Source organism: Neolamprologus multifasciatus, chromosome 13, assembly GCF_963576455.1.
Source record: "Neolamprologus multifasciatus chromosome 13, fNeoMul1.2, whole genome shotgun sequence".
In the NCBI taxonomy this organism is placed as follows: Eukaryota; Metazoa; Chordata; class Actinopteri; order Cichliformes; family Cichlidae; genus Neolamprologus; species Neolamprologus multifasciatus.
This window is the reverse complement of record NC_140451.1, coordinates 17,179,514-17,194,201: the sequence shown is the minus strand read 5'-3', so window position 1 is coordinate 17,194,201 and position 14,688 is coordinate 17,179,514. Positions and strand designations below refer to the sequence as shown.

General features: G+C 39.0%; 2 protein-coding genes across 6 annotated transcripts; both read left to right on the top strand.

Moving 5' to 3' along the window:
- Positions 1-63: 63 nt before the first annotated feature.
- On the top strand, positions 64-7,780 carry zdhhc16a (zDHHC palmitoyltransferase 16a). 3 transcript variants are annotated; one of them, XM_085183654.1, is made up of 11 exons: positions 64-200; positions 1,107-1,364; positions 1,918-2,112; positions 2,208-2,296; positions 2,628-2,656; positions 2,767-2,900; positions 3,071-3,154; positions 3,252-3,337; positions 4,272-4,395; positions 4,541-4,611; positions 4,744-7,780. In XM_085183654.1, the coding sequence occupies exons 2-11, from the start codon at positions 1,131-1,133 to the stop codon at positions 4,844-4,846; spliced, it is 1,149 nt and encodes a 382-aa protein (XP_085039780.1). In that variant the 5' UTR covers positions 64-200; positions 1,107-1,130; the 3' UTR covers positions 4,847-7,780. The 3 variants fall into 3 exon arrangements, with proteins under 3 accessions (XP_085039780.1, XP_085039779.1, XP_085039778.1); XM_085183652.1 differs by lacking the exon at positions 64-200 and adding an exon at positions 210-761; XM_085183653.1 differs by lacking the exons at positions 64-200; positions 3,071-3,154 and adding an exon at positions 209-761.
- A 149-nt stretch (positions 7,781-7,929) lies between these two features.
- Positions 7,930-14,527, top strand: ubtd1a (ubiquitin domain containing 1a). 3 transcript variants are annotated; one of them, XM_085183663.1, is made up of 5 exons: positions 7,931-8,209; positions 8,557-8,643; positions 12,998-13,225; positions 13,713-13,898; positions 14,017-14,527. In XM_085183663.1, exons 1-5 carry the CDS (start codon positions 8,158-8,160, stop codon positions 14,229-14,231), a joined length of 768 nt encoding a protein of 255 aa, XP_085039789.1. In that variant the 5' UTR covers positions 7,931-8,157; the 3' UTR covers positions 14,232-14,527. The 3 variants fall into 3 exon arrangements, with proteins under 3 accessions (XP_085039791.1, XP_085039789.1, XP_085039790.1); XM_085183665.1 differs by lacking the exon at positions 8,557-8,643 and having other exon boundaries at positions 7,930-8,209; XM_085183664.1 differs by lacking the exons at positions 7,931-8,209; positions 8,557-8,643 and adding an exon at positions 8,652-10,062.
- Positions 14,528-14,688: the final 161 nt, after the last annotated feature.

Genomic DNA, 14,688 nt, shown 5'->3' with positions numbered 1-14,688 from the left:
TCCTGACTCAGACTACCACGAAGCCGTTCGGTGGTGTTCCAGCGCATGCGCATTAATTGGAGGATTCCGCTCTTAACTGTCACAGGTCCGTGATCCTGCTCCTCCTCGCTAATATGTGGCTATAATCCCGTTTTTTGTCTTCCTTTTGAAAATGTTGACGGGAGGGGTGGTCTCGGTGGGGGTCTCGTCTTCATAAAACAGTGAGTAAAAAAGAAATGTTGTAAAATATCAGTAAAATGTGATGCACGGCGCGAGACGAATATTTGAAAAAGAGAGCAGTATGTGACATCCAAAAATAAGGGATTTGGGAGCGCTATGACTCACGGAGAGTATTCACAGCAACATGTCTTATGGACACATTGAGTGTTACTTTATTCAGGAAGGTGACAGCTATGGCTGATCGCCATGCAGTGGTTTTTGGCTTGCTTGTCATTAACAGCAGGTGACCAGCCTACTCCACAACAAAAATCATTGTCCCCCTCTCACCTTATCTAGCTGCCAAAAGCCTCCACCCAGACTCCACCCTGTCTGGAATGCAGCACAGCAAGACTGGTACATGTTGGAAACACATGTTCTTCTGGTTACCTGTGCATTTCTGTCGTATGTACCTGCAAATGCTCTGGCTCTTTCACTCACGCCTTTAGTCGTACCTAATGAAGTAGTTTAGGTGTCAGCTCTCTGAAACTGATATGACTAGCGGTCAAAACAAATTAACTGGGAAAAAGAAGTCCAAGTTGACTGGCTCTGAAATTCACCTATTGGTAAGTTAGACATTGCTCAACCGAGCTGATTAGGGCAGACGTGTTCTCTCTTTTTCAGCTGCTGTTAACTATGTATTTATTTTTCTTATGGGTAAGACTAAATGGAGTATCCTTGGGGCTTGGGTTGTTTGTTATCAACAAACTTATCATTTTCCTTTTGTGTTGCCAAATTGTGTTGAATTCCTTTTTTTTTTTTTTATTCCTGTTGTACAAATTTGTGTTAGACATAGCAGCATACACATTCCTCACATTTTTTTAAGTCTTGCACATCAGGTTGGCAGAGGTTGGGAAGTGAGAGTTTACGATTGACTTTCATTAATCCTAATGTTTTCTTTCTTCTTGCAGGTGCTTGCATTTTACAAATGCAGAATGCGGTGGTGTTCGAGCTCTGCGTTTCACCTGCTGCGCTGTGTGCGGCTGCGGTTGTGTAGCAGGCGGGGACAGAACAGGCTTCCTTTGTGGATTAGGGAAATATGGGCTTATATGAGACTGCTGGCAAAATCACTCTACTTTAACTCGCTCACAGACTCAGATGTGGTGTTTGACTCAGTCTTTGAACCAGTTTTCCTGACTGTGGATTACGTCACCCGGTGGTTTGGTCTGGTGAGTGTGCTTTTAAATGGTTACGAGAAAGTTGTTGTTTTTTTGTTTGTTTGTTTGTTATGTTTTTTTCTGGAGACCACTGCAGTGATGGAAAATAAGGACAATAACCTTTTTGGAAAAATATGATCTTTCATACACAGGTCACAGTTGTTGTTTGTGGGATAATAACAACAAACAATGACCTTTTTTTTGTGAACGCTGATTTTGTTAACTACCGAAGCTCCTATGATCACAGTCCCCCTAACTTCAGATAATCATTATTGGTAGTGTCATATCAAGTCTGCACAACAAACATTACGCGGGGGCAATTCTCTTTCTTATTGGATAACAACAGATCCTCATTCATTAAAATGTTTCAGATCTGGGGTGTAGACACTCCTGACCTAAATACAAGAGGGTGTAGGCACATATAATCTCTTTGATAGTAGCCTGCACCAAGGGTTTTGACAGTAATGAAAAAAAATGTGTGTTCTTGGATGTAGCTTTAAATGTAGATCTAATGTGATTTCCTGCATAACTGCTCACATTGTCTGATCATTCTTTTTTCTTTAAGGTGTTTGTTTACCTGGTGGTGATACTGACCAGCTCCATCGTGGGGATAGCCTATGTGGTCTTGCTGCCTCTGATCCTCAACACTTACTCTCCTCCATGGATCGCTTGGCATGTTTGTTATGGACATTGGAACCTCATCATGATTGCTTTCCATTACTACAAAGCCGCCAACACCTCTCCTGGGTATCCCCCTACAGTAAGATATCAGCTACAGTTTTTTTGTACTTTAAACTGGAAATTTTGTATTAAAAAAAACAAAAAAAAACAAAACAAACTTTTATTTTGTCATAGGAAAAACATGACGGTCCAGTTGTATCAGTCTGCAAAAAGTGCATTATTCCTAAACCAGCAAGAACACACCACTGTGGGATCTGTAACAGGTGAGTTTTTATCTGTTTTATTATATGTTTATAAGTATCAGGTGTTTGAATGTCAAAGCTAAAGTATGTTGGTGGATACAAGACCTTTAATGTGGCTACATCAAATCGCAACATTCAAAATTAAGATGTTTTCATTGACAGTTGACTTCTTGTATCTCTAGGTTAGTTTTTCTAGTATTGCTATCTTCATTCCATAAAATCTTATCATGCTTTAAGTCTTCCCAGACTATTATTTTGCAGTTTGAGATATGATTAGAATACATTCCCTTAAAAAAAATCACACAACTAAAATACCAATTATCAAACTAATGTTTTTCTCTTGCTTTTGCAGATGCATTTTGAAAATGGACCATCATTGTCGTATCCTTTGTGCTGAATTTATTCCAGCTGATTATTTCAGAAGGACGTCAGAAAATGTATATGTTTATAGAGAGAGATGGACATAATTTTCCTTAATGTCAGCACCTCAGCCTGGTTGAATAACTGTGTGGGCCATTTTAATCACCGTTACTTCTTCTCCTTCTGTCTCTTCATGACCTTGGGCTGTGTCTACTGTAGCATCAGTGGGAGAAACCTGTTCCTAGATGCATACAATGCACTCGAGGTGAGATAGTCGGGCTGTTGCTGCCTGTAGGTCTTCTGGTGTTTTGTTGTAGTTAGATTTGTTTTAAAGCCTCCATGTCTGGTGTCTTTCTCTTTGGGGCCTTCGTATTTCTTTATTGACTCTGCTTTTTTTCTGTCTTTAATGCTTGGGTTTGTGGGCTGTTCCATTAGCACTTCAAACATTTGGAATTGGAAAAGCCTGGAATACCGGTAACAGGGATGGGACTGCTTATAGGGCTTCTTCCTTCTGGCCAGGTAGCGCTTCAAACGCCAACACACAGCATTATTAAGTTTATTTATTTATTTATTTTCAGTTACTTATCTTTTTTTGTTTGTTTTTTGTTTTGGAAAGACCCACTATCAGACCCCTGCTCCTCCATACACATTTAAGGATAAGATGATCCATAAGAGCATCATCTACATGTGGGTCCTCACCAGGTAAAAAGTGCATTTTATGTTGCTTTTTCACACATACATGTAAGAAAAACTTTAATAACTGACTTACAAGGATTTCTGATTTCTCCAATCACCTGCAAAATTCGCTAAATTGCAATGCACTTGGATGTTCCACAAAACGTCTAAGACACCGATCTGTGTTTTATGGGTTGACAAAAAAGCACTAAGCATGGTGGAGTTAGCATCATGGTTTGGAGCTGCTTTGTTAGGACCCAGACTGAGAATCCAAAACTGTGGCAAGAAACCTTTTCTGGAGAATGTCAGGACAGAAGCCTGACGCTTAGGAGAGGTTGGATAGTGACAACAAACAAGTACACATGTAAATAAAAAATAAACAACAGAACAGTTGAGGGAAAAAAAACCCTGAGTGACAGTTAAAGAGCTTAACCAGTTAGGATGGTGGCCTGGCTGTCCAGTTAAGACATGCAGAAATATTTACTGGTCCAAAGTTGTTGTCAGTTTTTGCTAAAGTCTGATTGAACTGCTAACTTAAAAGGGTTATCCAGCCTGGACTATGGCTTCTTCCTCAACAAAGGCATTAAAATGAGAGTTTTTTCAGTCAAGTAATAGATTATATTTGTAATTGTGACATATTTGAATACATAATTTTAATAATCCATTCAAAAATCCTGGTAATTTCAAGGGGGTCACAAACTCTTCCTTTTGAGCATTGAGCTAATGGATTTTATTTAAAGATAAATAGAAAGAAATCTAACCATTGCTTTAGGAAGATAGCAGGAGAGAAAAAAATAAAGTATTATCGGTCGAAGGATTCTGGGTATGTAATCTCACACTCGTTTTACTTCTTACTTCTTATTCAAAGCAGTAGGGTATAAAGGTAGAGTTGAATCAAAACAGGATTGTTGTCTTTGTCATCCATGCAGAAGATAAAGTGAATTGTGCTTTGTTGTAACAGCACAGTGGGAGTGGCACTGGGAGCTTTGACCTTCTGGCATGCAGTTCTCATCTCCAGAGGAGAGACGAGTATTGAAAGACATATCAACAGCAAAGAAACAAAGCGGATGGCCAAATGGGGAAAGGTAGCCATGAACCTAAATAAAATGTGAAGGTTATGTTGTGATAAGACATAGGAGACTTCAAATCCTCAAAATATATATTTTTTCCTTTGGTTAAAGTGACGTTTGTCATTTGTAACATGTTCCTGTTCTTTTGTTTTTCTGTCAGGTTTACAGAAACCCCTTTAACTACAGCAGGTTGAATAACTGGAAAATCTTCTTAGGTGTGGAGAAGAGAAGGTTTGTCTCTCTCCCTCTCAGATTTTTGTTTTCTAAGAAACAGAAATCTGTTTTGTTTTCTGCACCTTATGTGACTAATGTTACCTTGTGCTTCTTGTAATTTCTGCTTTTGTTTTTGTCTTTTGTTTTTAGTCACTGGGTGACGCGTGTTCTCCTTCCCTCTGCTCACCCCCCACATGGTGATGGCTTGACGTGGGCTGTCTTCCCAGTTAAAAAGGATTTGATACCTGTATGACAGACTCTGCTAAGGCATACCTACTTGTCTAATTTACCAGTCTTTTCTCTGTCAACCTACTTGATGGGGTTTGCTTAAAGGATTCCTGCTTGGTGGCTACACCTAAGTGAAAGGATTTACGTCAATCTCCAATACCTCAAAAAACTTGCTGTTGCATTGCTCTTGCTTCTGCAGTCTATATTGCTCAACAAGGCAATGTGTCACAGTTTGTTCTGTACTGGTTTTACTTGACTCTGAGCATGAGTTTGATAGTTTTATAAGCCAAATATACTGACTGAACTGTTAAATGATTTTTTTTTAAGCAAACCATCTCAGCTTCGACCTGAGCTGTTTTTTATTTCAAGAAAAAAAAAAGAAGTAGCAGAAGAAAAATACTAAGGTCACGGACACATTGGGTTTATCTCGGCACCTCCGCCTGTCTTGTTTGCACACCCTAGTCTGATATTATCATTTGATTTGAACACTCACGGGGAATTGCAGTACCATTATGATGTTATTTATCTGAATTTTGTATGTATTAAGTTAATCTTTACAACATTAAATAAATTCTACATTGTTAATATTGTGTTTTTAAGGGGTACAGTCACTGTTTTATAACACTATACAGTAAATACTTAGCTGTGGATATATATCAACATACATGTAAGCAATATATTGAGAGGTTGGTGTTTTTTTTTTTGCCTTTTGTATATTTTGCTTTAGGGTCACTTCCTAACTGCAGCTCTGGGGTTATGTCACAGTGTTACGCAGAGGGATGCAGCGTGAAGGGGTGGATTATTTGGAAATGCTGGCCAGATTTGAGCTGCAGATTCATATGAAACCTATTACATCACAAATAAGCACACACTGCAGTTGAGATCCGTCAAGATTTGAGCAAATAAACAAGTCTAAATAAACAAGATAGTGATAATGAAACAGTCTGTTTATGGAAAACATTATAGTTAGAAATAAGTAAATATTAAACATTTTGTGATTCATGCATTTGCTTGGTAAAATGAAAACAGTGCTGGTGTCGTCAGTTATGGGGCGGGGGGTGTAAAATAAAGGCTGGCAGATAAAGAGAGCAGAGATTAAGCAGATTTCATCCTGATTGTAACCCGCGTTCACCCTGCTACTGCAAACCGCACCTGCCCACTCACTGAAACACACACAAACACACCTGTCAATACACAGTCTCCCAGCAGATGTCAGCGTTTAACACGTGAAATATGGGCTTTGGACTATTCATTGTTTAAAAGATCTGAATAATTGATAGTAAAGAGAAAGAAAAATAATTTTTTTTAAATTATTATTTATTTATTTCTGTAACAAGTGATAATGTGAACTGCTGAGAGAAATTACTGAGCTAGATTTATGATGGCTGTGGGCCGAGCTTAGCATTGCATGTATGGTACAAGTTAGTTATGGGCAGTTTTGACAGCTGCATATGCGACCAAATGTGTTTTTGTGAAGGTCAAAACAAGGTGAGGGAGATTGTGAGATGAGCGACTTACATAATCTTTTAGCCCTCAGAGAACTGGATGCTCAGTTCTATGTACTCAGTATTCAGGAATTATATGTCATGCCACTGTGGGAGACTGAACCTTGTCCAAAACAAAACACTGATGCATCTCACCTCATCAGACACGTCAGGTTATTTATATTAGGTGTTTTACACTTTCTTGTGTACACTCTAAATGAACTAACGGATAAGCTGTGCTTTTTGTGCCAGGACTAAACTTGGCATGGATTACCATGTGCCTAGACAAGGACTTTTTGGGCATAGGAACACTAGACAGCCACCTATGGTGTCACCAGCTGGTGAGGTGCAAAAATGGAGTAAAAGCTATTTTTTCATTGCTTCTGATTAACTTTTAAAAGCTATAGCTTGTTAACACTGCTCACCATGAAATAAACCACTGATACTATAGGAAACTCTGGAGCAGGCTGACATTTTTAAAGCTTTTGTGACCCCTGTGATTCACTTGGGCGCACTGCTAAGAAAAACAGGTTGGGGATGTTGTCTGCAAATGTTAGCTCACATCACAACTTGTAACAGAGATGCCTTTATATTTGTGCAGGTGTGTGCTACAGGTGTGGGTTGATGGGAGTTGGTTGGTTGTAGAATGATGTTCACGCCCTGAAACTGTCACTGATGTCCTCGTATAGCAAATTTATATATTTCAATGTGGACAGTCTGTGTGCTGTCACCTAAATATAGGCAAAAAAATTACGATGCGAGAGGTCTACACACAACTGTCTGTGAGTGGTTCATTTTAAAATTCAATTCAATTTTATTTACACAGCGCCAAATCACAACAACAGTCCCCGATTGTAAAAGTTAGAAAACGCAAGAATGTTACAGACATTTACATATTTTATGCATTCATCTATAGTTATTCATAACTACTAATTACTCACAACACAAATACAGGATTAGTCAGGACTTAACATATTCCCAGTTTGTGGACACCTTAGTCAGATGAGCTGCCCCACACTGATTTAGTGTTTCACACTTTGTTAGGCAACATGTTACTCAGATTCAGTGTTGTGGAGGGGAGCACCCACACACCAAAATAGACTGAACAGGCTGTAAATTTCAGAAGCTTGATTAGTTTTACTTCTGAAAATTTTGTTGAAATAGCATATTTGTATGTGGCACATTGTGCACTTTCATGTAGCTGAAACTGTAGATAGATGAGTAACAGTTGTGCCAGTGGTGTTTTCCTTAAATTAACTAAAACTGCAGTTGTTTGTAGTAGAAATGTCACCTTTTATGGAGACCACAGTATAGCATCAATGAACCTAAGAATCATAAATAAAACTTCCGCCATTCATTTCAGAATAAAACCCCAGTTGAAAAATGTAACTATATTGTGCAATAACCCAATAAATTCATTTTAAAGGTTTTGTCTTTGACAGGACTTATTTTAGAGACATTTTCCCGTCGTTTCAAACTCTAAATGGTGGTTAAAAGACGGCTAAATTACGTTTCAGCCACGCTATTATCCCGAAGGAGCGGTTTAGCAGTTTCCTGTCTTGTTCTGACGCGACCGCTCTAAGTTACGCATGCGTACAGACTGCAAGGCTTTAATTCTGGATCAGTGTGGACGGATTGTGTTGGTAGGCTGTGTACATTATGATTTGGAGGAAATGTGGATACTGATCTCATATTTTTGGAGAAGCGGCTGAGATTTACTAAAGGCTCTGCAGAGGCCACCTGGACACATCGCCTCTGCACAGACACACTGGGTCTGTGCCTGTCCTCCTACTTGGCTGATCACCTCTTCTGCTGATCGTCGCGTGAGGCTCTAACTTCACCTGAAGTTCGGATGTGGCAGGCAAACTGCAGACGAATGCATAATCTAGCAGACTGGATTTCCGGTATGTAAAATAAATATATGCATTGATTTGGATTCATTAAAAAAATGTAAGAGTGCAAAAACACAACTCTGGACGCGTGCGTGGGAAATAATCAGCTGGCATTAGCTTCAGGCGCGTGTCCCCGTCAGCTGGCGGTACACGTGACGTAAACACATCAGCTCGTCTGACCTCATAAGAACAAGGCGTGCTGAGCTGTCATTCCCTGATGGTGCTTTTCATATAAGGCACTTAATTTCACATCATTACCAACAGTTTATTTATGTGACATTATTGCACGTTCATTTCAAAGCGTTTATATTCGAAAAATATGTAAAATATGACAGATTTCTCCTTGATCTGAAATGTAGGGACAGTGATGGGAGGCTGTGTGGGGAGGAGTAGGATGGATGGACAAGGGAGTGCCCGAAACTCGACAAGGAGCAAAAAACGCGGAGGTAAGAAGCTGGACATTGGCTTCGCAGATGTTGAAATAAGTGCAGCTTCATACTTAGGACATCATGTCCGCAAAGCACAAACCAGTCATGGCTTTCTCTACATCTTTGCTGACTTGCAGTTTGTGGTGATGTAACTCTTGAGCTTGAGAGACCCTTCTAATATTCCTCCTTGACCAGCACTTTTGTATTAAATTATTATTTTCCAATATTACCATCGCGGTAGGGAGATTACTGTATAGTGTTGTATTTAAGCACATCAGTTAAACACTACATAATAATGGGACTTACTGTCATTGAATTCAACCAATACAACGAGACACTTTCTGCATTTTTATTTACACTTGCATATACATTCATGTAGCACCTGGCTGGTGTTGCATCCTAGCTACGCCTTTGTTATTCTGAATACTTATAGTTTCAGGTGTTAAATGTGTTGTGGCTTAGTCATGTGTCTAATCTGGGTTTAAGGACCTGGACTGATAGGACAGATTATATAAACACTGTTCAATCCATTCACAGAGCCTGTGTGCTGTGTGCTGCGCTAGACTGCCATTCATTATGCATTGAGCAGCAGCAGGAGCCTCCACAGAGAGTTTTTCAATCAGAGATTGACCTACTTGGTACATGATGTGCTTTATGTGCAAAACACATTCATATGCAGAAGGAAATACATTACCTGCAAGACAGGCATGACCTCTTAGACATTTAGATCACCATCATAAACTCAGACCTCACAGTTTGGTGAAATTCCATGAACTGCCTCATTGTCGGTTGTGAGAAAGTAGCATCGTATTTCTATAATTATCACAGCCTTAGTAAAGAAAAAGAATCGCCTGTTCAGGACATTTCCTCGAAGTAGACATTGGCTTTCCTTTGAATCAGACTGTAATTGTCTGACAACGGTTTATTGTGTGCTAATAGGTTTAGCACTTTGCCTCTGAGTATTTTTATCCCAGCTCTAAATAGAGCTGATAGGATTAGGGCTCTTGTGTAAAGACGCCACCTTCTGCCAAGGACACTCAACATGCACTCCTCCTATATTCTACCCGTTTCCATGAATTGATTCAAAGTTATTTTGGGGTTGTGATGTGTTTGTTAGTAGAAGGGGATAAAAGTGTTGGGGGAGCAGTCATTTTTCAGCAACTGGGGAAATGTAACAATGATTAGCAGAGCTGTGAATCTTAGTCTGCGCAGCTTGGTGAACTAGATCAGGCATTTGTTTCTTCAAGCTGGTCCGACCGAGCGGAGACTGTCCTCTTCCTCGGGATCGTTCACTGTAGCTCATCGTTAAGGACTTTTGATGTACAGCAGTTTGGCGCATATCAAACTTCAGAGACAGAAGAGCAATGGGAGTACCAAACTCAAGGGAATACAATTACTATCAGGTTCCAAATTCCCCTTTGAAGATTTTGCTTAAAAGTAAGTATAGATTTTTGTCAGGGGTGGAAAAAGTTACTCTGGGTGCAATAAAATGCCCCAGAGTGGTATGTGTTGTAGTCTTTACTAATGTTTTTGCTGTTATAATGCCATTATGTAGTGGTAATTGGTGAATTAGCATTTGAAGCGCAGCTGAAAAACTGATTTACAATAACAAATGAAAATCAAATTGTATCTTCAGTGCTGCCTTTGACTTTAATACTTTCATGATGATCCATTAAAGCCTGCTTTAATGGATCATCATCTTATTAGTTAAAACATTTAAGGTGTAAAAGCTGCAAAGCTTTTGCACCTTAACTGTATCTTAAATGTATGAAGACTTTGTTGATAATTTTTTTACTTGCGCAGATGTTGACATATCTGACTTTGTGTATTTTTCTATTATCTATTATACAGTTATTATGAACTTACTAATACATGCACATTTTACAGTAGGTAGATACAACACTGCTCACAGATTCTGCTTATAGTGGTTGTTTAAAATGGTATATAAAATCATACTGCATAAGCAGCAGGTCTACATTAGACGTTTTAATCTCATTCCTGTTATTGCAGAGATTTACTTGTACTATTTTTTTTTTTTTTTTTACTTCCACCTGCACATTTTTAGCTCAGGAAAGTCAAACTTGCTCACTCGCTTCAGTTTAAAGTGGTAATCTTTCCAGGGAGCTAGTCTTACAGCTAAAGGACATGCTGTCAAATCTGATCTCCCTCTACGCAAACTCTAACACTGACAAACTGAGTACAGCAGCGAGGTGGATGAAACATTTTTATATTTTGTAGGTCGTCATCACTAAGCACTGATTGCATCTGCTTCAATCTAGTAAACACAACCAAAGCAAAAATGCTTGTACATACTGTTATGTAACAAAATGTACAACCAGGAAATAAAATCTGGCATGTTTTGTTCTGCACTCTCATTCTGAAAGTCTTAGACTTGCACAATCCCAAAACTGTCACTGTGTATTTTCCCATGTCTGCTGGCAGGGTCACTTGTTAGGATTCCAGACAAACAATCTAATTTGCATTTGTTTGGCTGGCATGTTAATTTAGTTTTGCATGTGTGCCTGGCTGCATAATCAACATTACATGGGCTAAAAATAAATGTTTTTGTAAGAGAAGTAAAAGCAAAGAATATCATTATTATAATAAAGCTGCAAACACTGGAACAGGGTGGCATCATTTTATATAGCTGTCTCTAGATTTTGGGGGTATTCTGCTCATGGGTTTAGAAGTGTGGGACAGTTCCAGTTTGCACGTAATTATTAATGCATAAAGTGTAAATTATAAATAATATAAATGTCATACTTCTGTGTGAAAGCTCAGCCTGAAAGTTTGATATAAATGAACTTGCAACGCTTTAACATTCAGCAGATGTGCTCAGGCTGGACATGTCTGTTTAATTCAATCCAAAGTGTAATGTGTGAGGAATATAAATCACATGAGACAGAATAAAGTAAACAACTTAAATGTAAACGTTTTTAATGAGTAACAAACAGTAATAAATGGCAGAATAACTTAATGAGCAGTTCAAAAGAATACATTTAATATAACCATATGTGCTCATTTTGTTATCTGTCTTTAGGATTAAGGTGTCTATGTACAAATTTAATTCAACCAGACAAATTTTGGGGGAATTCACCAACTGAAATTAGCAAATTTGTCATATAACTCAAAAGCATAATTTTACATTGGAATTTAGTAACAATGTTTTGAGGCCTTTTGTACTGTGTCGTCAGTGTTATAATATTTCAGCTGGTTTCTAGATCAGTGCCACAGAAGATGTCTTTAATATCTATGTCTGTTGGGATGTGTATCATTGCTAAATGTTATTCAAGATTTAATAAAGGCATCCTTTGATCTTGTTGGAAAATCAGATTTGAAAGAGACAAAACCACGCTTTGCAGCAGTTTGTAAACACTCCGTAATTCAATAAAGTGACAGTGTAATTGAGTTGTAGTGGCTTTGTGTTTGTATTTATGCATGCGTGCAGTGGCAGATCTGTGTCTGTTGGCTGCCTTTCATTGGCTAAAGGGTTGTCATCTTTCTATCCAATGCCTTAAGGGATAGGCACAGATAAATCCTGTTATGTGGGACCTGCTTACTGCCTATAATCCACTGGTGTTTGCTTGTGAGTGAGCGCCTGTCTGTGCGCATGTGTGTATTACTGGCCACTGCAGTAATCCACAGCACTATAAATAATCACTTTGATTTTCCTCTCTCTGTGAAGCAAATTGACTTTTTGGTACACCAGTACAGCAGCTATACCCCAATAGCTAGCAAAGAAACACCTGCAGTAGGTGTACAAAATACTGCTGCTGGAGCTCTGATTTAAAGAAAACGAAAGAAAAAGACAAAAAAGCGCATTTTGGTTACTGGCTATAGTTAGCCTATGCAGAAACTGCTAAATATCACAGATAGTGTGTGTGTGTGTGTGTGTGTGTGTGTGTACAAGGTATTAAGATGAGCTTTTTGTCCCTTTGTGTTTACATGACTCAAACCAAGAACATTTAATGCATTCAGTGCATTTATACCTAAATTCTTTTAAGGACACTTCACATCAGAGTAAAACAAAAATATTTCCTGACCTTGGCTGCCTGATGTAATAGTACAGAGCTCAGGCGTTTTTTGGAGCAGTGATGACCTTATCCACTTTAGTAGACATCTACGTAATAAGTAGTTTACTACCAGATACCTGGATTCGCACCATGTAATCTCTTTATTATGTAATTAGAATAAATTGGCAACAAAGTTTTTTTTGTTGTTTGTTTTTTTGCTTTTTATAAACTAGAAGTTGTTTTCAAAAGCGTAGCCCGGATTATTTCTGGGTCACAGTCTCTTGGTCATTTCTTAGAGCAGTCTGTAAAATTAGATTAAACACCTCTCTTTTTTTACCCCTCCCTTTCTTTTTGTTAAGGACGCAATGAGCCTCTAAAGAAAGAACGTCCAAAATGGAAGAGTGAGTACCCGATGACTGAGGGCCAGCTCAGGAGCAAGAGGGATGAATTTTGGGATACAGCTCCGGCCTTTGATGGACGCAAGGAAATCTGGGACGCACTCAGAGCAGCAGCCCTGGCTGCAGAGTGCAATGACCTGGAGCTAGCGCAGGCTATCGTGGATGGTGCCTGCATTACATTACCACATGGTATGCAAACACACATACACAAAATCCCCTTTGAGATATGAAAGCATAATTTGGCTATAAATTATACGCTGTAAGTGGACTGGACCTCCCAGTGCAAATGCAGAGCTCACTGTAATCATTTTTAAAAGTCAGAGTCAAAGAACAGTTTGCTGAATCCCATCCATCAACTGTGCAGAGATTACTGTTGTAGTAGTTACATAATAGTCGCAGTACTGCATGACCGCTGTGAGTGGTCTGATGCACTGAAAGCCCTGGTGGCGTTAGCTGAAAAAAAAAAAGCAGTCCTCACATAGTCTTCTCACATGAAGGACTCTGCTTTTAACTGCAACTATTGGAAGAAAACTGATGCTCAGACAGGATTTCTTAACAGTTGAAATGAGGGGACATGTGTAGCTCAAGGTTAAAGTTGTGTATATTGTGGAGAGGGATGAGGGTTTTTTTTTTTTTTTTTAACTGGTTGTTTATCTGGGTTATTTCTCTTCTGCAGGCTCTCTCACAGAGTGTTACGATGAGCTGGGCAACCGCTATCAGCTCCCAGCGTACACATTAGCCCCGCCTGTCAACCTCATCACTGAAACATCCAGCGACAGCAAGGTTTCCGAATCGACGCAAAAACAATCTCAGCCCTCTCCGAGCAGAGAAGAGTTCCAGCTGCGGGTGCGATTATCAACTGGTAAGACTTGGACTTATGCATCTGTATATCTCTAAAAGTCACGTTATGCATGGATTGTTGGAAATGAGATTTTTTTATTTGGATAAAAAGATCTGTTTCAACTTTACTTCTCCCTTAGGAAAGGATGTACGTCTCACAGCCAGCATGGCAGACACCATCGCTGAGCTAAAGAAGTTACTAGAAGAACAGGAAGAAATTGATGTGTCCCGCCAGAGGTGGTTCTTTTCCGGGAAGCTTCTGACCGACAAGACTCGCCTGCAAGATACTAAAATCCAAAAGGAATTTGTCGTCCAAGTGATTGTCAATATAAATCCCTCAGTCATAACTAACTGAGGCAAATGAAGCAAGGTGAAGAAAAGATCATGAATGTGCCAGAGGTGGGCTGCTGGAACAGGAGTTGGTGACATTACTGTCCAATTAATTCTGCGGTGGAATTTTGTGTACATTTTTATATAAAAATATATTGCTTTTTGTATTGCTCCTTTTTCTATTTTTCCTTTTTCCAAATGGGAAAAAAAGCACTGAAACACTTTAGGTGAAAAGTAGAGCCCTAAGATGCACATCCCAGTGTCCGTCTATTTGTGAAGCCATGAACTCACAGCTTTGTTGTTTACATGGGTTTCCCTTCTTGTCATGTTTGTTTGTTCTGGTGCTTATGAATAAATTAAATATGGTTCACCTCAGAATCTAGACAAAAATCTTTCTTTCTAACTCTCTTTTACTATCATGTGTTTAGGTAGTAGAAACGTTCACTGTATGTTGTTTGCTCATGTGCACACTGTTTTCATTT